General features: G+C 40.5%; 2 protein-coding genes across 4 annotated transcripts in view; both read right to left on the reverse strand.

Moving 5' to 3' along the window:
• Window positions 1–17,971, reverse strand: part of LOC135488695 (diacylglycerol kinase zeta-like) — a 115,774-nt gene extending 97,803 nt beyond the window's left edge. Inside the window, exons 1-2 of one of the 3 annotated variants that reach the window (XM_064773398.1) lie at window positions 17,794–17,971; window positions 9,561–9,601 (exon numbers count right to left, since the gene is read on the reverse strand). The gene's annotated coding sequence lies outside the window, so the exon portion shown is untranslated. Of the gene's footprint in view, window positions 1–9,560; window positions 9,602–15,924; window positions 16,022–17,793 lie in introns of those variants that run through there. The other 2 variants (XM_064773399.1, XM_064773400.1) reach the window with 2 other exon arrangements.
• Window positions 17,972–19,781: 1,810 nt separating this feature from the next.
• LOC135488706 (uncharacterized) lies at window positions 19,782–24,395 on the reverse strand. The gene is made up of 2 exons (XM_064773413.1): window positions 24,238–24,395; window positions 19,782–23,983 (listed from the first exon to the last, which is right to left on the reverse strand). The coding sequence occupies exon 2, from the start codon at window positions 23,960–23,962 to the stop codon at window positions 22,088–22,090; it is 1,875 nt and encodes a 624-aa protein (XP_064629483.1). The 5' UTR covers window positions 23,963–23,983; window positions 24,238–24,395; the 3' UTR covers window positions 19,782–22,087.
• Window positions 24,396–25,217: the final 822 nt, after the last annotated feature.

Consider the following 25,217-nt stretch of genomic DNA (forward strand, 5'->3'; position numbering starts at 1 on the left):
AGATGGTGCAAGAGGTTCCACAAAGAACCAGTTTTGTACCATTTTTAAAGGCATTTCATCTAGAACTTAATATCAGCCCATTATAGTTCCATACATGTATATCATGGTCTTGGTATTCCATGGTCTTACTTGAAGACCATTTAAGTAGAATATCATGGTGGAAATACCAATAAGGGGGGCTATATAGGAACCAGCTAAGGGGGCAAATCGGTAGTCTTCAAGTGTCTAGTGTGCACAGTTAGGCTCCGGCAAGGGTTGTGTTTGATTCAGCAATAACCGTGTGGGTGAATGTAGGTCAAAACTGAGGCAGCAAAATGCTCCAGAAAGAACAATTTTGTGGATTGTTCATAACAGCCCTTATCTGTGAAGGGTTATCCAGTCTATAGAAACCCTGTGGATGGGGATATTGAAAATAATTTTTACTCTGCTTGAGTATGTCCATGTACATAATAATTACCTGGCTATATGATACCATATAATGATCGTGGTAGTCGTGATCTTAGTAATCGAACATGACAGCTACATCTAACCCCTCGGGCAGTAACACCGTACCATGATTGAGATGGTGTACACTGTATGTAAACGAGGCAGGTTGATTGCTAAATGGCTCATATTTTGTTCTGAATGACAGGACATTTTTATCACGATGATATGCAATATTCATCACATGCAACAAAGATTGCTTGTCTGTGAGGTCATTGCAGGTGCATGTGACGACAATTGGTTACATGCGTGTATGTGAGCTCACACTAAGGATAGAGATTGCATGAAGACAGATCAGTGGATTAGTTCACTGAACCATCACATCTCTTCGCCAGATATATGATCCACCAGACAGACCATGAAAATCTATTTAAAGCTGTCTGGACCCAATATCTGATCAATAAAAACATATCAAACACAAGGCTAGTCAATATCGCACTGGTAGTGATGAGGTCATGACTCAATCATGGTAATCACCACAGCACAATGAATGTGGCTATTGGAAATGTGCATGGCCATTTTTTTCTAATATTCCAGTCCTTTAAGCCATAAATCCACATGAGCACTGGTTGTGATGAGACAGATCACGACCCAATCATGGCAATCATCGCAGCACAATGAACATGGCCATCGGGACAATTCTGGTCTTTTTTTCCTAGCAGTGGGAGTAAGCTACTATACATGTATGTCCAATATCCTCCTCTTCTATGAACTTCATGTACATCAGAACAACCTTGAAAGGATGCATCCTAGTTCTGTTAAAAAATCAAATGGCATAGATGTGATTAGAAGAGTTATGGCGCAATATAGTGCCAAGATCCAGTTATAAAGACAAAATGTATATAATTTGCTCCTCACCAATACAACAACACAGAGGCTGTACCAACATCCAAATTAGCCAGGACAGGGATGCAAAACAAATATAAAATATCTTCTGGATTCACCACACCTAGATTGATGTGACGCTATCCAATCTCCACCCCAGACACCTGCTGGTCTCGAGCCAGTATCATGGCATTTAAATTTGAAAACTTTAATCAAAAAGGTGCCAATCAGCAGATTTATCACATTAGTGCAAGTGTTGAAGATGTGAGTTCTCATTTAAATGCAAAACTGGGAATTAAACTGAATTCCTCATCAAAAGATTAAGATCTTACCAGTACTATCATGAAGATTCAAATTGAAAGGGTAATCACTGGAGACTTCAAGGACAGAGAGTGATAAATCAATTTAACCGTTGACTCTCCACAGCACAGTTAGCTATATGTAAAAGTGATGTGACGAGCAACACTTAGTCGCCACAGAAGGAACTAGACTGAGCAATGATCCAACCTTTTTAGCATACATCCAGGTTGAAAAGAGGGCATTCTCCTTTTTTTCGTAGATTCAGATGTAAAGCTCCCAAGGTGCTTCCGAGCACTCTCAACAGCTGGGGAGAGCATAAGTATCATGCCACTGTCAGAGCAATCAGGTGCATGACAACCTACTTACAACATCTCCAGCACAGCAGGGAGCCAAGCGACTGTGGTATTGGCGGTTTCAGAACAGAGAGACATGACCAAAAATCAAAATTGCAGCCAACACCAACATCATCTTGGGGAATATTTGGAACCCAACATGGCAAAAAAGTGCAACGTGTCAAAGCCACGCTGGTTTAACCATTCATTATGACACAATTATTACCCTGAAGTGAAAAATCTTCACACGCAGCATTTCTTCAAAAACTATTACCATAAAATATCTCTTAAAAGCATCTACTGATCCGGAGCAAGTCAGATGGTGCAAAGATGCTGAAGAAGATGAAAAGACCCTTTGAGCTAGAGGGATGTGAAAATGATCCTTAAAGAGAAAATGAGTAATGGGGCAAGAAATTGCATTCATCCATCACCTATGAATGAAGAGAGCAACTCAATTGACTGTCAATTTATCCGTAAAGCAACAACAATCTGCTAGTGTAATAAGCCGTACTCTATTTTCCTGATGTAATTTTAGATTTATCTTTTAAGCCATCCATATTAGAAGAATGATCTTGGCATCTTCAGTGAGTAGAACGATTGGCATAGATTAACCTTTTTGTGTGACATTTACAGTAGGTGAGTGCAATCACCAAGATACATCAAGGCAGAATTTATCAGCAGTACCATTTTATCCACAACTACAATGCACATGGATGATGCAAATCCTAAAAGCCAAAATGTACATGTTGTAGATGGTCTGCCAAGTATTGACCTCGATATAGGTTAAGAAAGCTAGTACAGGGGGATTTAGAGGAAATCCTGTTTGGTGACCTAACAGGGTTCAAGACAGAGTCAGTTACAAGGAGGAAGTTTCTGCCTCAAATGAACATGAAGAACGGTCTTCATCAAGCAGTGAGCAGATCAGGGATGAAAGCACTTTCAATAATTTGAACGAGATCCACAGCAAAAAGCTGAGCCATTCTTTAGCAAGCCATTGATAAAACATGTTAAATTAGAGATTATCAACTTTGAAACTAGTTCATTCTATTTCATGTTTTTTAAACTTATTCCCTATGGAAGACTTTAAAATGTTAAATAGATAATTCTACGAAATGATGCTCAAATTCACATTAACTTGTTTTTTGATTTTTTGACTTATTGTCAAAATATGTAGATGAGATGAATTCATAAACTTGCCAATAGCTCTCCCCAACTAACTACAAGCACTCTGTAATGGCAGCTTCAAGCCAGGATAAAAACACCAAGCAGCAACTATTGGTTTCAAGAGAAGATGGTCCATCCTTCTGAAATACATTGAAGGGGAAAACTGCTAGACACACAGGGGAGGAAAACCGTGGTCAACTTTAACTAAGGTAATTTCCAGTCCCTATGTCCTCAGTATACATTGCTGAGTGGCAAACGAATCTCATACCCTGCCTTATTTGGCAAACTTCAAAACAACTTTCAGTAATTGTTATTTGTCCCCGTAATGACCCTTGCCTTGGACACAAATTAACCTCTTCAAGTCAATATAACTGCAGCATATGTTACAAAGTTGGCTGATTAGGCATGGAGTGAGATGATGATCGAGGTTGATTAGGCCGCTGTTCTGTCCATTGTTGGTCAATGTTCTACCAAACACTGTGGAGTGCGGTGCTGCACTGGTAAAAGGTGTCCGGCTCTCCATCCCAGCGTCTTGGGTACAAATCCTGATCTCCTCGTCTGGCACACTTCAAAACAAAGTTGGTTTTCATGCAGAAATTGTCATTTGTCTCCATAATGACCCTACCCTTGAACACTAACATCTCAAAGTCAATATTATAACCGGAGCATATGCTACTAAGTTGGCTAATTAGGCATGGAGTAAGATGATGATCAGGTATAAGATGTTGATTAGGCCAGCGATGGCTGGACTGTTATAACAATGTTATTCTTGTCTGCACACAGGTGTTGCCAACCAAAGAAATCATTGAAAATCCTGGTACCTGTTTTTTTACATTCATTAAGCACCATATCTTTTTCATTTCCCAACATCAGAAAACTCCTATTAACAACATGTTTAAATGTGTATCACTTCAAAGAGCCACCTGGCTCCCGAATGACAATGAAAAAGAGTTCCCATGTTTTCCTCATTGTTGCTGTCATATTGGCATCAAATGGGGGAAGGAGCTAGGTGGTCAGATTGGAGGACGTCTTTTGGGAACTTGTATGCAAGGTTAAGTGTCCGGGTTGTGTTTGATTCAGCTATAATTATAGTTCTTATACACTTTGAATTGTCTTAAGTACTATATCAGATAAGAGAGACCCTTGGAAACTTGGAATGACATGATCTTTGCCTAGATGGAGGAAAAACTGACTGTAATTCACACTAGAAAGCATGAGGGTGCCCTGTTCTTACCCAACTACAACATTTCCTTTTTCATTTATGAGGTTTTCCTTGTTCGAGATAAAAACAACTTTTGAATGTTAAGTAAAGTTTGACCTAAGTATAATTGATGTATGTAAAGATACATTGATATCACACACAAATAGAACTTGGTAGAACAATATTTCATTAATGATGGAATATTGATTCATGTACACAAACTAGCTTGTACAAATATGAACTATGAAGAACATTGCAAACATTGGTATAACGATTAAAACGGATGCACAAATGTCTGCAGATATTTCATAGTGCATACATGTAGCTGTCTTAGGCTGCATATCCATCACATACATGTAGACTGATCCCTTTTTGTATTGTTTTTTCCTGTTCCGTTTTGGCTTTCATTTCAAAGAGTCTGGGATGCGATAGATAGCATTTACACAGTGCTTTTTAACTAAACTGGTCTCGACCCCGATCGAACAAGTACCGTGTAAATGATACTGATATGACCTGACATTACATGACTGTAGTAACTGACAGTCTCGATCATATGGGCAGAGACCTGTATTCATCCACGACCGGAAGTGTGGCACAGTCACATAGAGCTTATCAAAATGTCAAGTTGTGGTAAATACATGGCTGGGATGGACCAAAGTGGAATTAATTCTCAATCTGTGGTTGATTCTTAATGTACAGAGTCAGGCCATCACAGAAATATGCTTTTTGATAATATATTTAAGAAAGTGTGGTCTCACTGGTCAGTTTAGAACTTGTACTTTGACAGGGCCATATCAATGCGCCAGTGACGTTTTGATGGATATGGTGTACGGAAATCATTTTTTCTCAGGCAATCGGTATTGGAATTTTTTAAAACTTTATTATGCTATTGGCAAAGGGTTCTTCTTGACACACATAAAATTTTGTGCAGATTGATTGGTCCAATGAGTACTTTTTTTACCAAAACCTATGCACAACAATGTACACGTAATGTACACATGTTTTAATAGAGGACTCTGGCCATATACATTGTATGAAATGCATTTCAATGTAATAAAAACCCTCTGGGACCTTACAGGTGATTTTGTTTGCACATTATTCAATAGAAAACGGTTGCTGTTTACCACTTATCTGGTTTACCTTGTGCGATATGGGCATGCCTTACCGCGCGGCTAAGGAATAAAATAAGTGATATCCATCCGGGTTGTGGTAATTTTTCTGGCAATGTTCATTTATGAATGTAGAGCAAAGTAGGAGCCATGCAGAAGCAGTTTTTCTATCCCAGCCAACCCTTTACAGGGATTATAGGGGTTCCAATACACATGTTAAATGAAATTGATGCAAATATATACATATGCACATCTGCAGCCCAAGATTGAAGGATATGATTACTGTAAAAACCATTATTTTCACGAGCCAAATATTTTTTCGCAACTTTTCCTGAATCAAATGGGGTATAGACCTATCAGCATCTTCAGCTGTTGCAATCGAACCTTCTGCACCATTCCAATAGAAGAAGAATTGATTGAATAAGCCTTTTACTCCTATCAGCTCAATATTTTGACAACCAGCCCTGGCAGCTCAATTTCCGCTCTTGCTATAAAATCAATGTTGCCAGCCCGTATCGTTGATTGGCACATTTCCGAGCATGCTATTGCATCAACGTTTGTAATAACATGATTGTTCCAGCAAAAAACGGCTGGTTAAATCAACATAAGGCTTTAACAAGAACATGTACTCTTGAAAAAAAGGGTTTTGACCTTTTGACTAACTTCAGGCTTTTTTAGATAACTATAGTCATTTAATGAGTTGTGGGCCGATGGTGTCACTTAAAATGAACATGTCTCGGTCTCAGGTACATGTTTAAGGAACGTATTGGGGTTCTAAATGATAACTTTAATGCTATTTAATTTGAAATGTGTATCGTGTTTTTGTTACACCTACCATAAGCATTTATTTTACTGAGAATGACTGTAGCACACAATGACCTCAGTCAACACCGAGACGTGCAAATCTGACTGATTGAGTCTGTTCTTAGTCTTGAGTATTAGCTGTCCGTTTAGCTGGCAAGCTTGAAAGCTTTCTGAATCACTTGGTACACACGTGTCAGATTCCAATACATAACATAGCGATATTGCTTACTCAATCATCTATTATTAATGCAACACCAATATCACTGGTTGTGTAAGAGTGGCTAGAAACTTCACCAAACATCTCGGTTCATCAACTGTGCATTCAGTTGACCAAGCCATGCTCACACAGTGTAAAATTGATCGACATAACGCCTCCTCTTCTTCCTCTGGCAGACTTCTACTCCCAAAACTGTTGGAACACTCCATACACAAACTCAGAAGGAGTCACGTTTCGGTTCCAAAAACTTTTGAGAAACAACAAGAGTCAGAGTAAGGATTTGGTAATCACAAAACCTGAATATTTCATCAGTCTGTAAGGGATTGAGCTGCCTCAACTGACTGTCTGGGTTAAAATGACTGCCTTGGCCATGTTGGTGAGGTGAAGATTTGTGGCAGAATTCACTTTCTGGTAAACAGACATGACTGAAAGTACATGTATTATAAGCAGAAAAAAAGTTTAATCAGAACTTGACACAAATTGGTCACAGAATTAGTGTTGACCCCTGACCAGTGGGTCTACTGGGTTAACAATGGCCGATGCATCAGAATACTTAAAATTTTTCTGAGAAGAAGAAACTTGCTGACAGTGTTAAACATCAGTATTTGTGCCAGCATGAGCTGTTGTACGCCCCATCAACATTATCCTCTGTTTTTAAGCCAATAACCTGAGTGCCACCACCGCACCAGATCACTATATTAGAACCTGACCTATTCTTCACATCAATAGCCATTGTCATCCCGGAATATAAAATCGATGTGTCGATAGTGTTGGCTAAGTTTGAATCCGAAACTTTTCACAAATCTGTTGCCAATCAATATATCACAGTCGGTTCAAAGTGATCTTGATGAGTACACTTGAGAGCTGATGATTCAGATTCTGATGGTTCCAGAACATTCGATGGTTTGGTTGAAATAGTCTCTTGTTGTCCATCAACATAGACTCGATGGATGGTCTGTTGCATTTCCAGATTTGGAAGGGGTCGACAGTACACTCTGACACTACCGAGTTTCTGCCAGCTAAACATGAACTGTGAACTGCCAAAATTTCACACCTCTTTATCACTCCACTTCTTCAAAGAAATGAAGTTATCACAATTTTGGCAGATTATGCAATTTCTTTAGTTTTTCAAATCAAAACATATTTATGACAAATGCTGTCCTTAATAGAGAGGGGTCCTGATTGAAGAGATTGAATTGAGTAATCACCGACTTGGGACCAAAGGCAGTGTCCTTTATAAAGAGCATTCTATTGTATACTGTGATTTCTGCAGTGATAATGAACGAGGCTATGGAAAAGCAGCCTCGATACTATATTATTTGATCTAGATCATCAATACTAAAATGCTCGGAATCGATAGTGGGCTAGAATTTCCCTCTCTTCAAAGAAACAAAAAAAAGAAATTGTATCGAACTATCCATTAGGTGGGCATAAGCCATCTTTTGAAACTAAACCCAACCTCTTTGTTGGCAACGTTGGATGGAATTAATGACTTTAACTTTCATCTTTTTCTAGCAACATTGAAGATCATATGTCACAATAGTCAGTAAATAACAATGAAACCATTTGATTTTCTTATTTTTAGAACCAACAATCCATAATTGCTGCCGATATGAAACACTCTGATATATTTTCATGTGTATTCAACAACACTCACATCTTTTAACCATGTAGCCATGGCTATTATGTTCCCCTGGATCTTTATAGCCGGTTTGACATTTGGGATTAAATTTATCGCTGGTATTGTTTTCCTTTCTGAGAGGAATAATGCTCACGAAAGCACAAATTAGACTAATTTGCATCAACTCATTCTCTGCGGAATGATATGCTAATGTTAACTCTTTCACATGCAAAATATCTCATTAAATGAAACACACATCTCGAGGAGGATACTACAAGCATTTGATCAAACTACACGTTAACACACTGATCTGCTTTTTCATTGAAGCAAAGATGCCTTTAATTTCAAAATAATAACTTACAATGTTCGCTGGAAAATGCTGGAGGGTGCTGTCAAAAGACATGTCGAAGTTTTGCTTTGTAGTTTGATAATTAGGCAAGGCAAAGATGCAGTTGAAAGCAAGGTATTCAACATGTTTATATGTACAGGTACATGAAACAGCTGGCACATGTCCCTTCATTAAAGAAGTATACAAGTTGGGAGTTGAGCCAGGTTTAGTCTTACCATCACAAGAATACAGGACTTGCCGCTTTCATTCAAGGCCTGACGACGGTGCTCTCAAATATTCCTAAGAAATGTCATCACGCAATCACAACAAAGGAAAGAGGACTAATATTCTAATATTTTGTTAAAGCAAAGGATTGTGTCGTAAGACAGATTGCAAATATGAAATTACTCTGTGCATAGTCAACCACCGAAGTATCACTTCACAGAACATTCATGATGGAAGTCAGCCAGCCAAATTGAAATAGAATCGGGTCTCAATCAAATTTTCTCGTTATGGCTAGGCAAAGGGATGTTTTCAAGGAACAAATGCAAATATCCCGGAGGAGTCTCATCTCAGAATCACAACAGAGGCAAATGGAATAGGTGGTAATGGCATAGTCTGCAACCCTAACATCATTATAAACACAATTGATTTATCCACATTTAGAAGCGAGCAAGACATCATCAGCTACAATAATGATTTTCCCCATTCCTTGGGGATACCACTGTATTATTGGTTTCTTTGAAGGCGTTTGAGAGATTACACCAGTTTAGTGCTTTTTACCAAATGCGAAAATTATTTAGTAAGATTGGCTTGCGGCGGGATTACCAATCATCTGTGGATAAAAAAGCGCCGTGAAAGGATAGGGATACCGTTAGGTTACTTTGAAATATAAAATACAGATTTCTTTATGAAATATTGTGGTGGACAGAAATGGTTCATAGGATACCTTCGGATCAGAAATCTTTCGGAGCTTCTTGCACATTCCCCGAAACTTGGCATTCATAGTGTTTGTATATACAACTGCATTGTCTGAATACATATTCAGCACATATCAACACAACTGAAAATTTTCAAATTCAAGTTCAATTTTTGAACTTTTGAACACACGAAACTGAAAGAACTGAAACTTTCTTACCTGTGTCTTTTACAATATTGTTTTTTACACCAACCTACCTTTAATAGCCCGAGTTACTCCTTTAGATTATCTGTCAAATCTGAAATGCAAAAGATGGATATTGCAAAATGGTCAATAACTTGAATGAATTTCGTTATAGCATTTCATATTCTTTGATCGGAATTACAAATCATTGTTCATCTGTAGACCAATGAGATAATTTCCTCAACAAGATCAGAAGCAAGCATTCTAAATGATTTTCAAATCAATATACAATACAAACATTTTGTCAAATTTGCAAATTTGCAAATCGACAGTATTCAGTGCCAGGTTTTAGAAAAAGTAATAAGGATTTCTCCAATCTGACATAGATGGGCTGTATTACACAAATTAATGGGTGTCAATTGGCAACACTAGACCTTAGTATTCCTCCTACTCGCCAGTAGATACTCTATACATATCAGAAACCTATACAGCTATATCAGAGTCCTCACATGATAGAGAGCAGCTGTTAGGCAGATGTCATGATTGGTCCATTGTTCACCTACTACCAGGGAAGAGCCAAGTATATCATAGGATTCTCTATATTGGATTGCCCTTTATTCGCCTACATTTACAATATTATGTGAGTGTACAAGTCGACTGAAAGCTCTTGGGACCTAGAATCCCTCCTACTCAACAGCAGACAGTCTATACTACCAGATGAAAAGTTTCCTACAACTCTATCAAAGTTCTCACCCGAAATAGAGCAGGTGTCAAAGTGATTCTTCTGGTTGCTCACCTAATTAGACACTGCTGACACACTGACAGCAGCAGCAACCAAGTGAGCACTCTACAAGTTCACTTTGTGCAGGGTAAGAACTTCCCCTCTTCTGTAGAACTGGCCCAGGGCTAGAACACTATGCTCATCAGATGATGCCTTCAATTTAATAGTATTCGACCATAATATTATACATATCCTAACACGCAGCCACATAAAGTGAGCTGACATGAAAGACAGCAGCTGTCAGGTGGATGCCACAGATTGCTTCCATATAATTAGATATCATGGCTGACACACTGCCAGAGAAAGCAACCAAGTGGGCATTCTACATGACAAGACAAGTCAATTTCATGGTGAGAATTACTCACTATGTCATGATCAGTTTTGTCATTGACAACTTTGATAACGATTTCCTGTCTAATTCTCCAATTCTCCAATTCTCACCAATGTCAATATGCCCTTGGATTCTGTGAGGTATCCTTGCAGGCACAAATCCTAACTTCAGCACTTTTAAAGAACTCCTTGACCTGAATTTAATTTCAGGTCAAGTGATTCAAAGTGCTTCAACCTGTAATCATAATCGCATGTGACAAAAATCGCTCATTTGCAGTGGTCATCGCAGATGCCAGAGACCAGAATTGGTGATCAACTACCTGCAATCAACATGATCAATACTGTTTACCCTGCGCTTTAAGCCATCAAATCACATCGACGTTGGGTCCTTGTAAAAGCAGCCCATATTTCCTGGTGATATTGAAAAAAACAAGAACCTTGGTTGGTTTCCAGGATATGAAGCTTTGTTGGTCCGTGGCGACAAATGTTTTTGTTCAATCACAAAGTTTGCGGACCCAATTAAGGAGATTTTATGTTGGACATTCTTTTCAGTATTGAGTGGATAGCAATGTTTAAGATGACGATAAAACATTATAAAATGGTCCAGCGACCATGTGCTCACCTCGGGTAATGTTAATGCATGTCATTTGCAGTGGATATGGCGAGAACAGTTTGGTCATTAATGTCAATTTTGCGATCTTAGAGGAAGTGGTGTGGTAGTGCAGCTTTCTTTCCTGGGGGAGTTTATATCAATATCCCGTCACAAAACTCAGCTAAACTCTGAATGATGAAAAAATGTAGATGTCCAAATATTTTTTTCATTTTTTTTCTGCTCAAAATGAACCAACATCATCCATCAGTCCCATAACTTTGACTTTGAAAATTTTCCAAATATTTTTTTCACTTTTTTTGCTTTCGATGATTTAGGGCAGGCCTGCTAAAAGATTTTTAAAATGTTCTTTTTTTCACATTTTCAGTTTTATTGGCAAGATTCTCTATCCTCTTCCGATTCCTGATACAGTCATTTTGGGCAATCTCGACAACCCAAAAAAGACCATTCTCTCCCTGCCATAAATTTTTCTTTGCCTGGGTGCAACCTCCAGAGATACAGCGAATTCCAGTAAAAAGCAGGTGAATGCTCTCCTAATATGGTTTTGATCACTTGCTGATCAGCTGATTAGGAAGGAGCCATACCAATCATCGCATTTCCTGCCCTTTCTACCAAGTAGGACTTCATAACTGCTAGAGTGGTTTCCTTCAGCTGCGGTTATAAATTGGCTATATTCCTGTTGGGCTTGTTTAGGATCAGCTGGATATGGGGAGGAGGAGTGGTAAGGTGTATGCAAACATAACCTGTTCAGGAGACCATTTGCAAGCGTCTACTGGGATTAAGGGGAAGGGGAAGGGGCAGGGCCCGTCTTGCCATCCAGTTCCATTTTAGCGTATCTTAGCAGGACATGCTTTATGCCAACTTGCCCTCATCTGTAGTGAGGTTCTGTCATCATGTCTGAGGCAGAAATCAATTATTTTTGATCGATGAGGTTCATCTCATACACTGTTTAAACTCATTGATATTCATTCCATAAATCTTTCTGGTTTATACGATACGGAAACAGCAGCTGATATTTGCAAAATACCTGCACCAAATCAGCCTTTTGAGCCGCATCCTGTCACTTGCTGATGCACCAAATATCAATCTCTATGCTTTGTAGCTGTGTCATCCTGGGCCTGCAATCAACTGTGCCGTTCCATCTAAAACTGCTTTGCCGTGGTGTAATGCATTGAAGAAGTTGAATAATATCAGAAAGGTAGTGACATCACCTTGTGCATGCAATCCAGCAATTATTGTAATAATAACCAGACACAGAAAAAGAGTTGGTTTGCATGCCAACAGCAATATACTCGCTCAAGGTAAAGGGCCATATTCCTGAGGAGGTAGACGTGTATTAAATTTGAATGTAATGACAAATGAGACAGAATAAAACTGCAACTGAAATCACAGATTTCTTCATCATCGGGCAGTGATGGTACAATGGAGAAGCCTAATGAGAGGCTGGGTTCAACTACCAACTGGGTTGAGTTCATTTGATATGCACTTTTTTTAGCTAATAATTCGTTTTTTGAAACTCCCAGGAAAAGTTCTGTTGAGACCTGAATTAATAATCCTGGACAGGATGATATGATAATGACAATGATGAAGTAATTTAAACTACTTTTTATTTGTGGGATAAAATTTGCAGGATTTTCACAAGAGGAGGTACAATCTCGACTTTAAGGGGCGCAAAAACATTTTTATTCAATGATTTTATCATTGGGAAAGGCACTCATTTTTAAGAAATAAACGGACACTAAATCAGGAAAATAACATTTTCATGAAGATATAGGGAGGCAAAATTAACAATGTTTGGAGTAGGCATTATTTCAAAAGCAAGCCTCTAAGCCCATTCTGTTGTGTTGTGTGGCGATGGCGGGTTTATCCGTTACTTAGGCGACTGGAATTCTATCAGTTGTGTGCAAAGGAACAGTGCTTTTAAGCAATAGCAACAAAATGAACAAGACAGATGCACTATACAGGTACTACAGAAAATGGCTATGTCATTGACCACAGCCCTTATCACACCTACTCGACTTTCAAATCACGAATAGCACGAGTCATATCAGCCGCTGTCTCATCGACATGCCATATGCCAAAATGAAGGAAGGAAATCCCGTCATTATCAGCATTAACAATCCTATCAAACCTTACATTGTACACAAGCAATGACAGAAAGCTGATCTATGACACGATCGCAGCATACGGCAATGGCAACGGACCAGGGAAAATGTTCGCAAATTTTATGTCTTTTTGATAAACATATTCTATTTACCACCAGGTGGTGACCATCAGTAATGTCACACTCATTTTTAATGTTACAGGACTTTGTCATGGTGCAAATTTCTTTCTAAGACCGTTTTAAACCCTTTCTTTTCGAGAAAAAGGCAGGGAATTTTCACACATGAATAAATGATATACCAGTTTACAAACTATCAATGATAAACTATATGATGGGCACACAATTTCTTTTAGTCTTCATAAATGAATGGTCTTGTAACTTATTGCATACATTCAAGCATTACAGTTCTCTAGTAGCATACCTATAATGGGGATGGAAGAAAAGCTGAGGAACCGGAGGTGACTGGTGATCACCGCCTAATTTACCCAGAAGATTAACGTCTATGATGATTACCCTATTATCATGATGACTCACCTATGTACCACAGAAGTGGTGACTGAAGCACTATAGCCTACTTAGCACAGCCCAGGGATCTAAGAAGCCAGAAAACCTAATGTGAAGCCCACCAAGAGTTAATAATCCTACAAAGGTTATTTAGTAATCAGCTAGACATCATTTACACTGAGGAACATAGCTTGTTGGATGCTGTATAAGTTACTGTAAAAGACCATTGTTTGTTGGATGGCAACATCAAAACCAGACAGGAGTAGGCTGCTTAGATCATGGGAGTGGTGTGAGCAAATTCTCTAGTCACAAAAAAGCATTGCAGGGTCAGCTTATGATGATAGAAATATTACCATAACAAGTGATATAATCGTGTGATCCAAATGCAGGATATTGTGGCCAGATGCTAATTTTCTAATCTACTTGTTGCGGTATATGATAAATCACTAACAAGAGTTGTTTGGCTAGGTGATGAGTTGTGTTACCATGGTTAACCAAACAAGATTGATTGAACATCAAAAAACATGCGAGAGTTGGGCAGTGATCTCCTGGTCAGTTTTGCTGACCAGGGATGCGGTGGGCTATTGCTTGGTAAGTTTTACTCATTGGGTTACAAGGTTCCTTGAAAAGTCTCTAATCAGTAGCTGCTCAATCAGTAGTGTTGCCTTGCAAGGTGAACTAGGTCAGATTGGTGGTCAGACATAAGCAGCCACCTCAGAGTCGATGTTGGTGTGGGTGGCGGCTTTGTAATTCAAAAGTTTTTTCTTAATAAATCACATTACCAAGCAGCTCGAGCAGCCATACTACCTGAAGGGTTTAAACAGGCAAAATTGGTTTCAGACATCAGTAGCTGCCTGAGAGTTGGTGTGGGATGTGACCACTTGGTCCGAACAGGCTGACTGGGGTGTGGGTGTAGTTCAAAAAGGTTTTCCTTAACAAATCACATCACTATCAGCAGCTCCCTCGAGGAACCATGCTGCCTGAAGAGATGATGAGACTGGATTGGTGGTCGGACACCAGAAAAAATCTGGGAGTTGGTATGGGATGTGATCGCCTAGTCCTATTTGGCTGACAGGGGATGTGTGTGGGCTATTTTCCCACTTAGAAAGTTTTACTAATGGGCATGTCTGACTCCATGATAAATCTCTTATCAGTCCCAAAGCTAGACAGTCAGCAGAGTTGCCAAGAATGGTAAACCAGACCAGATTGGTGATCAAACATCAGCAGCAACCTGGGAGTTGGAGTAGCGGGATATGATCTCCATCCAATTTGGGGGCGATTCGGTGATACCTCGCAAACTGGAGATCCTTGCCAGCTATTCCCCTTGGAATTTTTCCTGTGATTGCGAACCATTTAGTTGTATTAGTTACACATGAAGAAAGCTAAGGTTCGTTCAATCATATGAAAACAAGCACGACTGCAATTGTGCCAATCATTCTTCATAAATAACGTTATTTGAATTGAAAATACTGCGACCCCAACTCATGGCAGGAACATACTGTGAGTACTCCATCAATTGGCCAGCAGTAATAAATATTGATATTACCACAAATCAAATCCACCGACTTCACCAGGAAATATATTGATTGCACAGCGACAACTGAAATTATGAGTCAATTGACTCAGAAGGGCAAATCTGGATGGGAATGGCGTAAAATGGTATTAACAGTCCAATAGGTTTGGATTAGTCTCGACGAGAATCATGAGGCTTTCAGATTCCCGTAGCCAGGAAATGATTGCATGATAAAAAACCAGGGTTTGACAGCCCTATAAATTAATATTGTGACGGACGCAAAAGCAGTGGAGATATTGGTATGAAAGCTTTTTTCTGGAGGTTAAGATTAGCAGGGAATGCAAAGTGGGGGTAATTCTTGCTCCTTAGAAAGCCTTTTGTCTTCCCCTGCCTCACAACTTTTTTTAAAAGTTAGATCCCGGCTTTTCACTGAATCAAGTAATTTCCTACAGGTAGCGGCTAGTATCAAAGCTCTGAGACAACTTAGTACAGTTCTGGCCATATAGGCCTACCCCATCTCTCAGCCTGGTTGTCAGTGATTATGATTATGACACTTTGTTCTGAAACCTTAGCAACTCTACGAGATATTCTCTTACCTTAGGCCCTTGTGGGCTATTTCTGAGCGAATTTGTATATCAACACAGACAGCAGGCTATACATATGTGCATATCTGTACTAAATATTCAAATTTCTCAAGACTATTGATGGATTTCCTTGTGATATTTTAGGTGAAAAACTAGTCAATGGGGCTATTGTATTACTGTCCGGAACATGTTGGGAAATATCCATTCATATTTGCTGACCTGGATCTTTATTGAATCATGACAATACAGGTTGAGACATGCTTATGATGTCCATACCAGGAAGAAGATCAGGGGTAAACATAACAGGGAAGACAATTTTAAGATATTCGAAATGAATGCCCCAGCATTGCTAATTTTCCTTTCAGGTGGAAAGGTTAGAGACATGATGTACATGAATGTCTCTGATGTTATTAAGAAGATCTGTAAGTGAAAATCAATAGCTGATGGAATGTTTGTGTACATTTTTGGATGCATCTCACAATGTATATACACACTGGAGCTCTAATACACATTGGTGATAGAGACAGTTGCCCTACCATTTACTAAGTATCCACTCCTTGCAAAATTTAGATTTCATAAATAAGAAAGAATTACGAAATTCCACCGATGGAGCTATGAAAACATGACAATAGCAGTTGGAGTGCGGCCTTCAATTGGTTTTTGCAATCACTCCTCATGATGTTATGGCTCCATCGCAGGTCGACAAAAATCACTCATCTGCGGAGCACTTAAAAATCATTACACCCATATCTCCATCAACAGACCAAGGCCAGAGCATGGAATGGCTCATTAAATCGATATTATGGCGTGATATTGGCACATTTGCTATCGAGAAAAGAGCTCATGGTTGACAACTTTCACATCAGTCAATCAAGCAGAAGTTCTCAAATCATGGATCAATTTGACGTGCAAGAGAAGAAGATTATGGAAAATACATTACCCCAGGGCGGTTGATGGCGACGTATTGCTCCCTGACTTTTGACCATTTTATCAGAATCAGCACCACCTGGAGAGCTTTATAATCAGAGCAACAAAGAATATTCAATTGTTCAAGATACACACAGTCGAAAATAGCCTCACAGATTTCATATCACGAAATTCAATTTAAACCTCGTCCCCACCCTCTCCTTATCCTCATATTAATGCCTTTCATTGGGCAGTGTGATGATAACTGACAATAACAGAGCAGCATTGGCTACACAGTGAATAAACCAGGTCTGATCATAATAAAAAAAAAAGAATACAAATGAATGAAAAGACCAAAGGAAATGATGATGACAAGCATCTTGATGATAACCCCCCCCCCCCCCCCCCCTACATAATATTAGCATCCAACACCGAACATTAGAATGTTGCCTGATTAAATAAGAGGCCATGAACTAGCGAGTCGGAGGGACTTCCTATAACAACTATACAAGTGCCCATCGAATAATTCAAACACTCACGCTTCTATTAACCTACTCATGAGCGAATCCCCATGGCCACTACATTAGCCTTGGCTCTAATGTGGTTCAGTCAGATAGCTTCATTGAATGGATCCAAAAATAGTTTCCAATGTGGTCTCCGATTTTCTTACAGAGTAATAGATTCAATGATCATATTCTAAAATGTTTTTTGATTTTGGCTTATTCAAGTTCTAAAGCTTTTTCTTGGGTCATTTTTAATTATCCTTATATTCAAAGCTACTGCAAGGTGAATTGCCAGCCCCATGTCACAACCCGACAGAGCTGTCATATCCCCCCCCCCCCCCCCACCCCCCAGCAATTGAACAAATCAAATTTTAACTTAGAGAAACTTAGAACCACCTTAAAGGAATATGATATGTATCATGATAAAAGGTTATAAAGAAACCTTACATTCAAGTTGAAAAATGCAACTTACCGAAGGTTTAAGCTAATCCACGTGCTCGCCCTATGCTTCAGTTATAATCCACCAGAGCCTGGGTAAACTATGGCTAGGCACTGAGGCAGGAACTGACTGACTATGCACCGTCACCCACTCACAAGTCAATAATTCAAGGGTCAATACCATATTGTCACTATGATAACTGCTGATGATATAGAGCCCCTCGGAGAACGTGCATGCCGAAGATTTAAGAGCCGCTACAGCTGGTCCACGGTGCTGCCACGGTAGGAACATTAAGAAACTGAAGAAGATAGCCCGATAAGCATCACAGTCACTGGATTTCAGCAAAAAACAAAAAAATATCTACTTGTCATATACAGTGGAACCTCCCTTAGTGGACACCTCTCTATTATGCAACCTCTCTATTCAGTCCCATATTGGTTGTTTCCATTCAATTTGACCTCAGTCTCTAATCAGGACACCTCTCTATTAAGGACAGCACTGGTCAGTCCCAAGGGTGTCCTCAATAGAGAGGTTCTACTGTACATATGATATATATAGTGAGCGTGAGTCTCTCCCAGGACCCCCCTTTAAAGACAAACTTGTTGTGGGAACAGGGAGTCCTGATGTTTATCGACACACACAGGGATTTGAGGCAAAAAGTGCTAATTATAGGGAAAGAAATTTAATGATTGCCATAACCTGAAAAGAACTTGTCCAGTTGGTTTAGACCTATATATACAGTAGAACCTCCCTCAGCGGACACCTCTCTATAAGGGACATTTGTTTTGGTCCCAAATTGGTTGTTTCCATTCTATTTGACCTCTGTAATCAGGACACCTCTATTAAGGACAGCGCTTGTCCTTAAGAGAGGTTCTACCGTATATCTGGAATCCATCCACTTCATCAAATTGGGAGTTGCCCGAACGCTCTCCAGGCTTTATGAGCCGGCGAAAAGAAAGAATCACCAAAATCGAATAACTAAAACTACATCAAGTCTATTGGGCAACTCGACATAGATAAGCCTACTTGATGTGGGCCTACAGGTCTTCCGGTGGGCGCCCATGTGCTCCTAAAACGAAAAAAACGCCATGGCGGCATCCTCCTCTGAAAGAAATCTCGACGCATATACGCAACTCCCGCGAGTTGCCTATTAGGCCGACTGACCTCGATAAGGCGATGTGAGAACAGGACCACGGAGCAAAGTGTTCTATATTTAGAACAATGCTAAATAAGGAGCGGAACATGTCCTTAGGTTAAAATCTAGGCATCTAACGTCAGAGCACGAGATTTGAATGGTTTTCATAGTTCTCACCCCCAACAAAATCTGTCTTTTGGCTTCAATAGTTTACCCGTTGGCCTTTTGAATACACTCGGTGTACCATTTGGTTGCTTTAAATGTAATGACATAATCACTAGTTCTGGATCACCAGGGAACTAGGCCTATACACGACAACTACATCGACTTCAAGAGGCTTTTGACCGCGTATATATGCCACGAAATCCTATGGAATGTCACGCCTATAAACTCTAACATCGGTGAACTCCCTGGTCAGAATTACCAGAGCAATCTCTAACAACGCAAGAGGTGCGGAATCCGACAAGGAGGGGTCCTCTCCCCTACACTTTTCAACGTTTCGTACGCGGCAAACGTCGATGACGAAGATGATGATATTGATGAAAGTACTCGTGAGCATCGTGCTGACGATGACGATGACGATGACCTTTATAGCGATGACGATAGAAACGAATCTGCTATCCCCTATTACAGCGAACAGTACCACAATTACATTAGGTGTAAAAAAAACTATCCGAGTGCATTACATCATGTCAGGAGGCAATAACTTACTTGCATTATTTCCTCTTGAATATGTTCCTGTATCTGTTGCAATGTTATCGATGACTATCGGACAAAGTATGCGATGATAGGTATATCCGATTTATTAAGAAAATCAATATCTGTTCTGAAACATGCTTTGGAATGTAAAATGAACCTGATGAAGAATCTATTTTTGATCGAAGAAATGAATATCCAACATTGATTAATCGATACCATACTTTCAAAATATTGCCTTTTCCACTTGCTTGAACGGAAACATGGTCCGATGTAATCCAGGGTTACAGGCTTACAAAACCGGGGAATTTGGATGATTTTTTACGTTGCAGGCAAACAGAATCAATATATATATTCATAACATGCCATTATTGTTTCAAATGTTAAAGGAATTGCATCAAGGCCAAATTGGAACTTATGTTTTCTTTGGGTGATCGATATCACGCAACTGTTCAAACGTCTACTTAAGTTCATGGGTGCTCGTCCCTCGTCGGATCCTTTTTAAGGCTATAGCTGTGCTCCACTGCTTCCCTGCCTTCCGGCTCTGTTTGCTTATTCTGCAGTGTTTTTCGTTCGCTCATTTTGAAGGGTGGATTCCAGTCCGGATGACCGTATATCCGTCATAGTTTAATACTCGCTACTATGATGAGCTGCTGTTGTTTTTTCTCTAATGGAAGCATCACCGTCTTATTCGTTTCCCAGCCTACACGATTCATCTGGGATGTGACATCTTTTGTTATCCCGCTCAGACAATAGACCGTCTTCTTTTACATTGCTATAGCTCGGTGTATTCTTACTTAGATGGAGTTCCCCTTACCATCTCCTATGACACTTTGCTCACACACTCAGTGTCATTACTAATTGTTTTCGAACACAAATTTGCTTGTTAGTTAGATAGCCATTTGTATCTAAGAATGATTTCCAAATTTGGAACTTGCGACTTTTCATTTATACTGGACAAGTTTTTAATAACCGGTGGACAACATGTACAGCATGTCAATAGTCAGTATAATATGAAGATACATTTACTGTGAAAGATTTTTAAAAGGGGCATAGATCAGGCAATGAGTTGCATCATAAGTCTCATCTGTGACCTCCTAGAAAGTGTTTTGAATCATACAACAGGCTCTCATTGAGTAACCCTAGTTTCATCTATGATCAATAAATGGGAGGTATAATTGTGGGCATGATCGTTCGATGTCATTCAAAATGATTAAATTTGCACAAACAACGGATTGTCCGATGATCCTTACTTGTACGCCTTGTTCCAGAGACGAACATGCATCAAAGAATCAGATAACTCGCTATCTGCAACAAGAATTGATACAAAACTATGACATACAATGTTTATAAGCTTTTCAGCCATACGAAATACGCTGACCAGATTCTAAAATTAGATATAATTTGAACTGTGGAGCCAAATATCAATTAATAGGCTATTGAAACTCTAGCGAAACACTGAAGTTCCAATTTATTATGTTATTATTAATTTATTATTATTTTGTCCATCCCGAGGCAAAATGAACTTGATGTAATCGTGAAAATCTAGCCTTTAACAAGTTCAATAATCTATGACACTTAATTTCAAATTAAAGGTCAAAATAATGATGAAATGGTGTTTTTTTATCTCCGAGCCGTTTTCATCTCTAAGAACGCTGCTGTATCTCTATCACTTTGTAGCAACTGCCGACGCTGCTCATCCGTCTTCATCTAGTACATAGGAACTTGATACCAAGGAGATGTTGTTAGGAGTAACCTTTACAAGATGCACAATTCACTATTGATTTGATAATCCCAAGCTGAATTTGTTATCCGGTTTCAAACTAAGCTTTACTAAACAGAGATGAAAAATGAGGCGTACATGTATTTGTGTAGGTGTCGAGCGGAGAAACAAAGCATTAGGATCAGACAACTCGCATCCTGCAAAATAAAAGGCTTTTGGGGGAAAATGAGTGTTTTTGTTCCATATCCGAGGGAGACGTATAATGTGCCTTGATGACCAGATCAATGAATTTGCCCCTCTGCCCGCATTATTATCATTACTACTGATATCATTATCATTATTATTATTATTATCTTGAAGAAAACCCCTGAACCCGAACTTTACAAACTCAAAACGACTCGTTTCCCGTGGCAGTCCATTTTGTCATCATATAGGCCTACTCCAAGGGCCTACTCTTCTCTTCCGAAGGGGGAGCTGAGGGACGAGGGACGAGGCCTCGTAGGATGTCCCTATATGGAAAGTAGTGTATATATGATAACACGACTGCCATCTATCAATGTCGTGTCGCACCGAAGCATTCAGTTAAATTCCGTGGCACTTTTCCAGCGAAGGAAGGGGAGAGGGGCGCTTTGAGCGTGGTATTGACCACGGAAAGGCGCGATATACAAGAATACGTGTGACCATTAAATGAGTGTTCTCCTTAAATTCATAGTCAATGTACGCGTGTCCACACATGAGGAACTATGAATTACATGTATCTTGTTATGGTGCATTTATGCTGGGTTCCACTTGTGACATCCTCCTTGGATTTCCTGCCAACGTCTTGCGGAAGTTGTATGTTTGGTCTTCTCACAGCCCAGCCCAGCCTTCTCGCGCTGTGAGCAGCACACCCACCTCCCGGCCATGATGGTCCCTCCCATGTAGTAGGCTCCATGCTTCTTGCAGCCGTCCGATGTGATCTGGTCAAACTGGGCGCCGCATCTGGTGCAAGTTTCGAACCTGACCTTTCCCTGAAGCTCACTTATTGCCTGCAGCGCGTCCTCCACTTGACCGTGTAAGTTCCAAACCTCCTCTGTCATCTCCTCATCCCGCTGCTCTTTGATGGTAAGCTGGACGACCCGGCGAATCGCTTCAGAGATCCTATTGATGCGGGGAATACCGTCAACCATGACGCCGCAGTCTTGGATGCTCCTCATCTGAAAGCACAAGCTGTTATTAAACTTATCCTGTGCCCAGGTCGGCAACTGTAAACCCTGTTCAACTTCGATGAAAATTATTGGCTTGTTTCTTCGAATTGCATACTGCAACTCAATGTTACAGTTTGCAGACTCCAAATATTTCTGAGTGAGGAACGACAGGATGCACTTTGAGCTTTCAATGCCGTTTGACATAGCGTCGTTTATGTTGCCTTGCATATCCCCATAGATATCCATCCAAACAGTCAAAGTGCGCATGTGGAGATCCTGGTAGACATCCCGTACGAACGTTTGGATGTCCCACTGGTACGATATCATGCAGTCGAACTTGCGTATAATCGGGACACCCAGTGGGTCCAAAACAGGCTCCGGTGGTTTGAAGCTCATTCGCGTAACTTCGTGGTGGATATAGTTCATGGGAAGTGTCTCCGTCTTAGCGACGACCAAGTCCTCTGGGCATATCTGAACTTGTTTGGTTTGTGGTTCCAGAGCACGTTTCTTTGGCGGCCATGATCCACCGACTTGCGTGATCTTTACTTGGGCATCTGCAAGTTGTTTTTGTTTGGCGGCAATTTGTAGCTTCTCCCTTTCTTCCGGAGTGTATTGAGAGTCCAGCATGTAACCGACAGCGTAGGTGAAGTCTCGTAATGGATTGCTGTCGTAGAAAGCTTTGGTTGCTGACTCCCGATCGAAGAGTGTGTGGTACAGTTTCCCAGCAATCGCAAGAGCCAGCCAGCCTGACGGACGAACGTCTTTGGACGTTTTCACTGGGATGATGTTTTTCTTACCCAATCGAGCTCTGTCATACTCTTTCTGACATTTTGGTGAATCCTGGAATCCTGGACTCATCAAAGCAATGAACACTTTGCATTTGTCTATAGCAGATGAGTTGTCAGCCTTTGGGTCACCAAGAGTGGCACTACCTCGGACAGATCCCAAAAGCCACTGTACATAACCGCGGTTCAGGTCTTCGTGATAAGATATGAACACGCCGCTACCACCAGTCAAGTGGTCAGCACCGTTCCCGGACTTCGACACATCTGGCTTGGGTCCCTTGGACGAACTCGGCTGATTCTGAATGACCGAACATATCAATTGGTAGTCCCTTACGATGTGGTTCTCAACGTATGGCCCGCAGACGGATAGAGCACCCGTTGCTCCGTTCGGACGATAATTTGGTTGCCCTACTATGGTGACCAGAGGTTTCTTCATGCGCCTTTCCCGGGAGTAGTTAAGCAGCTCCATGCAGCTGACGGACCTCTGGTACTTGACCGACGCCAACGTGATGAAGACATCACACCACTGCACGGCCTGCTCTCTGTCTGCTAGCGTGGCGGGGACGTCTTCAGACACCAGCAACACGTCGATGTCCCGTGAGGATAATCCATTGGAAATCTGGTTGGCAAGATCTTCGTACTGGGAATGGTAACTGAGTAACACTTTCTTTGACATTGTTGGTTGCGGAGAAAGATCCTGAAGACAGAAGAAAGACAACGTACATTAGTCTCGTGATTGAATTTAGCCTCAGGCTGTAAACCGGAATAAGTTCACCGTTCCTGAGACTACATGTACCTCATGACTCAACATCACGTCAACTCTGATGCTGGCGCTTCCAAACCCCTCTATTAGCAACACTAAAAAGGCAATCCGGTGATGAATTGAGACCGACTTCGTGAGGAAGGCTGGGGACCAGGTCCCACCATAAAATTACACAACGCCCTATTTACCAGTCACAAGCTAAGTGTTCCTTGCAAGAAGTGGTTTGAAGTGTTGGTGCGTCCACTCGTGGATCTCTATACTCCACTGTTATTATGCAAAGTGCATGGGCAAAGGCTATACGCTATTGACCGATACTATCAATGCTTATATTTCATGCACATAAGGTATGAAAGAAGTACATATTTAATGGTTGCCAATGACGCTAATCTATGGCGGAACACCGATTCCACTCAGCGCCACCTCGCGGCACTGCACAAAACGGGTTGAAATCATGACTTAAATGACACTATTCCTTTGATAGTGGGGATAAATGTCACTATAATATCAGTATGATGCAGGCCTATCCGGTTGTGCCGACGTAGAGCGGCAGTCTTTTTCCTCCTAATTCACCCCGTCCTGGCAGCTAAAGGTTTGTGTTAATCCGTACAACATCACCTAAACCAAATTATTGTACATCATAGACGGGGATACAAAGTCACATTCAGCATAGAGACATTTGTACGAAAATCCAGGACGAAAACGTCATATTCGGCATAGGATCCGGACGTTGAGGGACTAACACGGGACGGAAATACAGCGTCACATTCAGCGCCGAGACAGATAGGGACATTGAGAGACCAACATCATTGTGTGGCGAATAAAGTCAAATCAATGCTTTCACTTCAGCAGTTTTCCCCGTGTTGAATAATGATATCGTGATGCGCCAGACAGATAATGACCCAATGTTTCGCTTATTGGGTGTTCCGTTAGGCAGACTTGGGAATTAAATGGCACATCCACCCTTTTGACTGGGAATAGAAAGTACTCTGTCCCAGTCGTCTGGTCACATCCAGCACCGGAGACCAACCAGTATTTGCAGCAAGTTCTTATGTATTCCAATAGGAGGCAACAGCAGCAGCAATCAGACCTTAGCTTGAGCATGCAACCAGACATTCAGTGAACCTTTTTCAGTATCCTCCCCACTTTGGCTGGTCAGGTGCAGTTCAAC

This window comes from Lineus longissimus, chromosome 5, assembly GCF_910592395.1.
Source record: "Lineus longissimus chromosome 5, tnLinLong1.2, whole genome shotgun sequence".
Taxonomy (NCBI): Eukaryota; Metazoa; Nemertea; class Pilidiophora; order Heteronemertea; family Lineidae; genus Lineus; species Lineus longissimus.

Excerpts from the sequence above, each read along its gene's own strand:
- LOC135488706 (XM_064773413.1), bottom strand. The coding sequence starts at position 23,962 with ATGTCAAAGAAAGTGTTACTCAGTTACCATTCCCAGTACGAAGATCTT.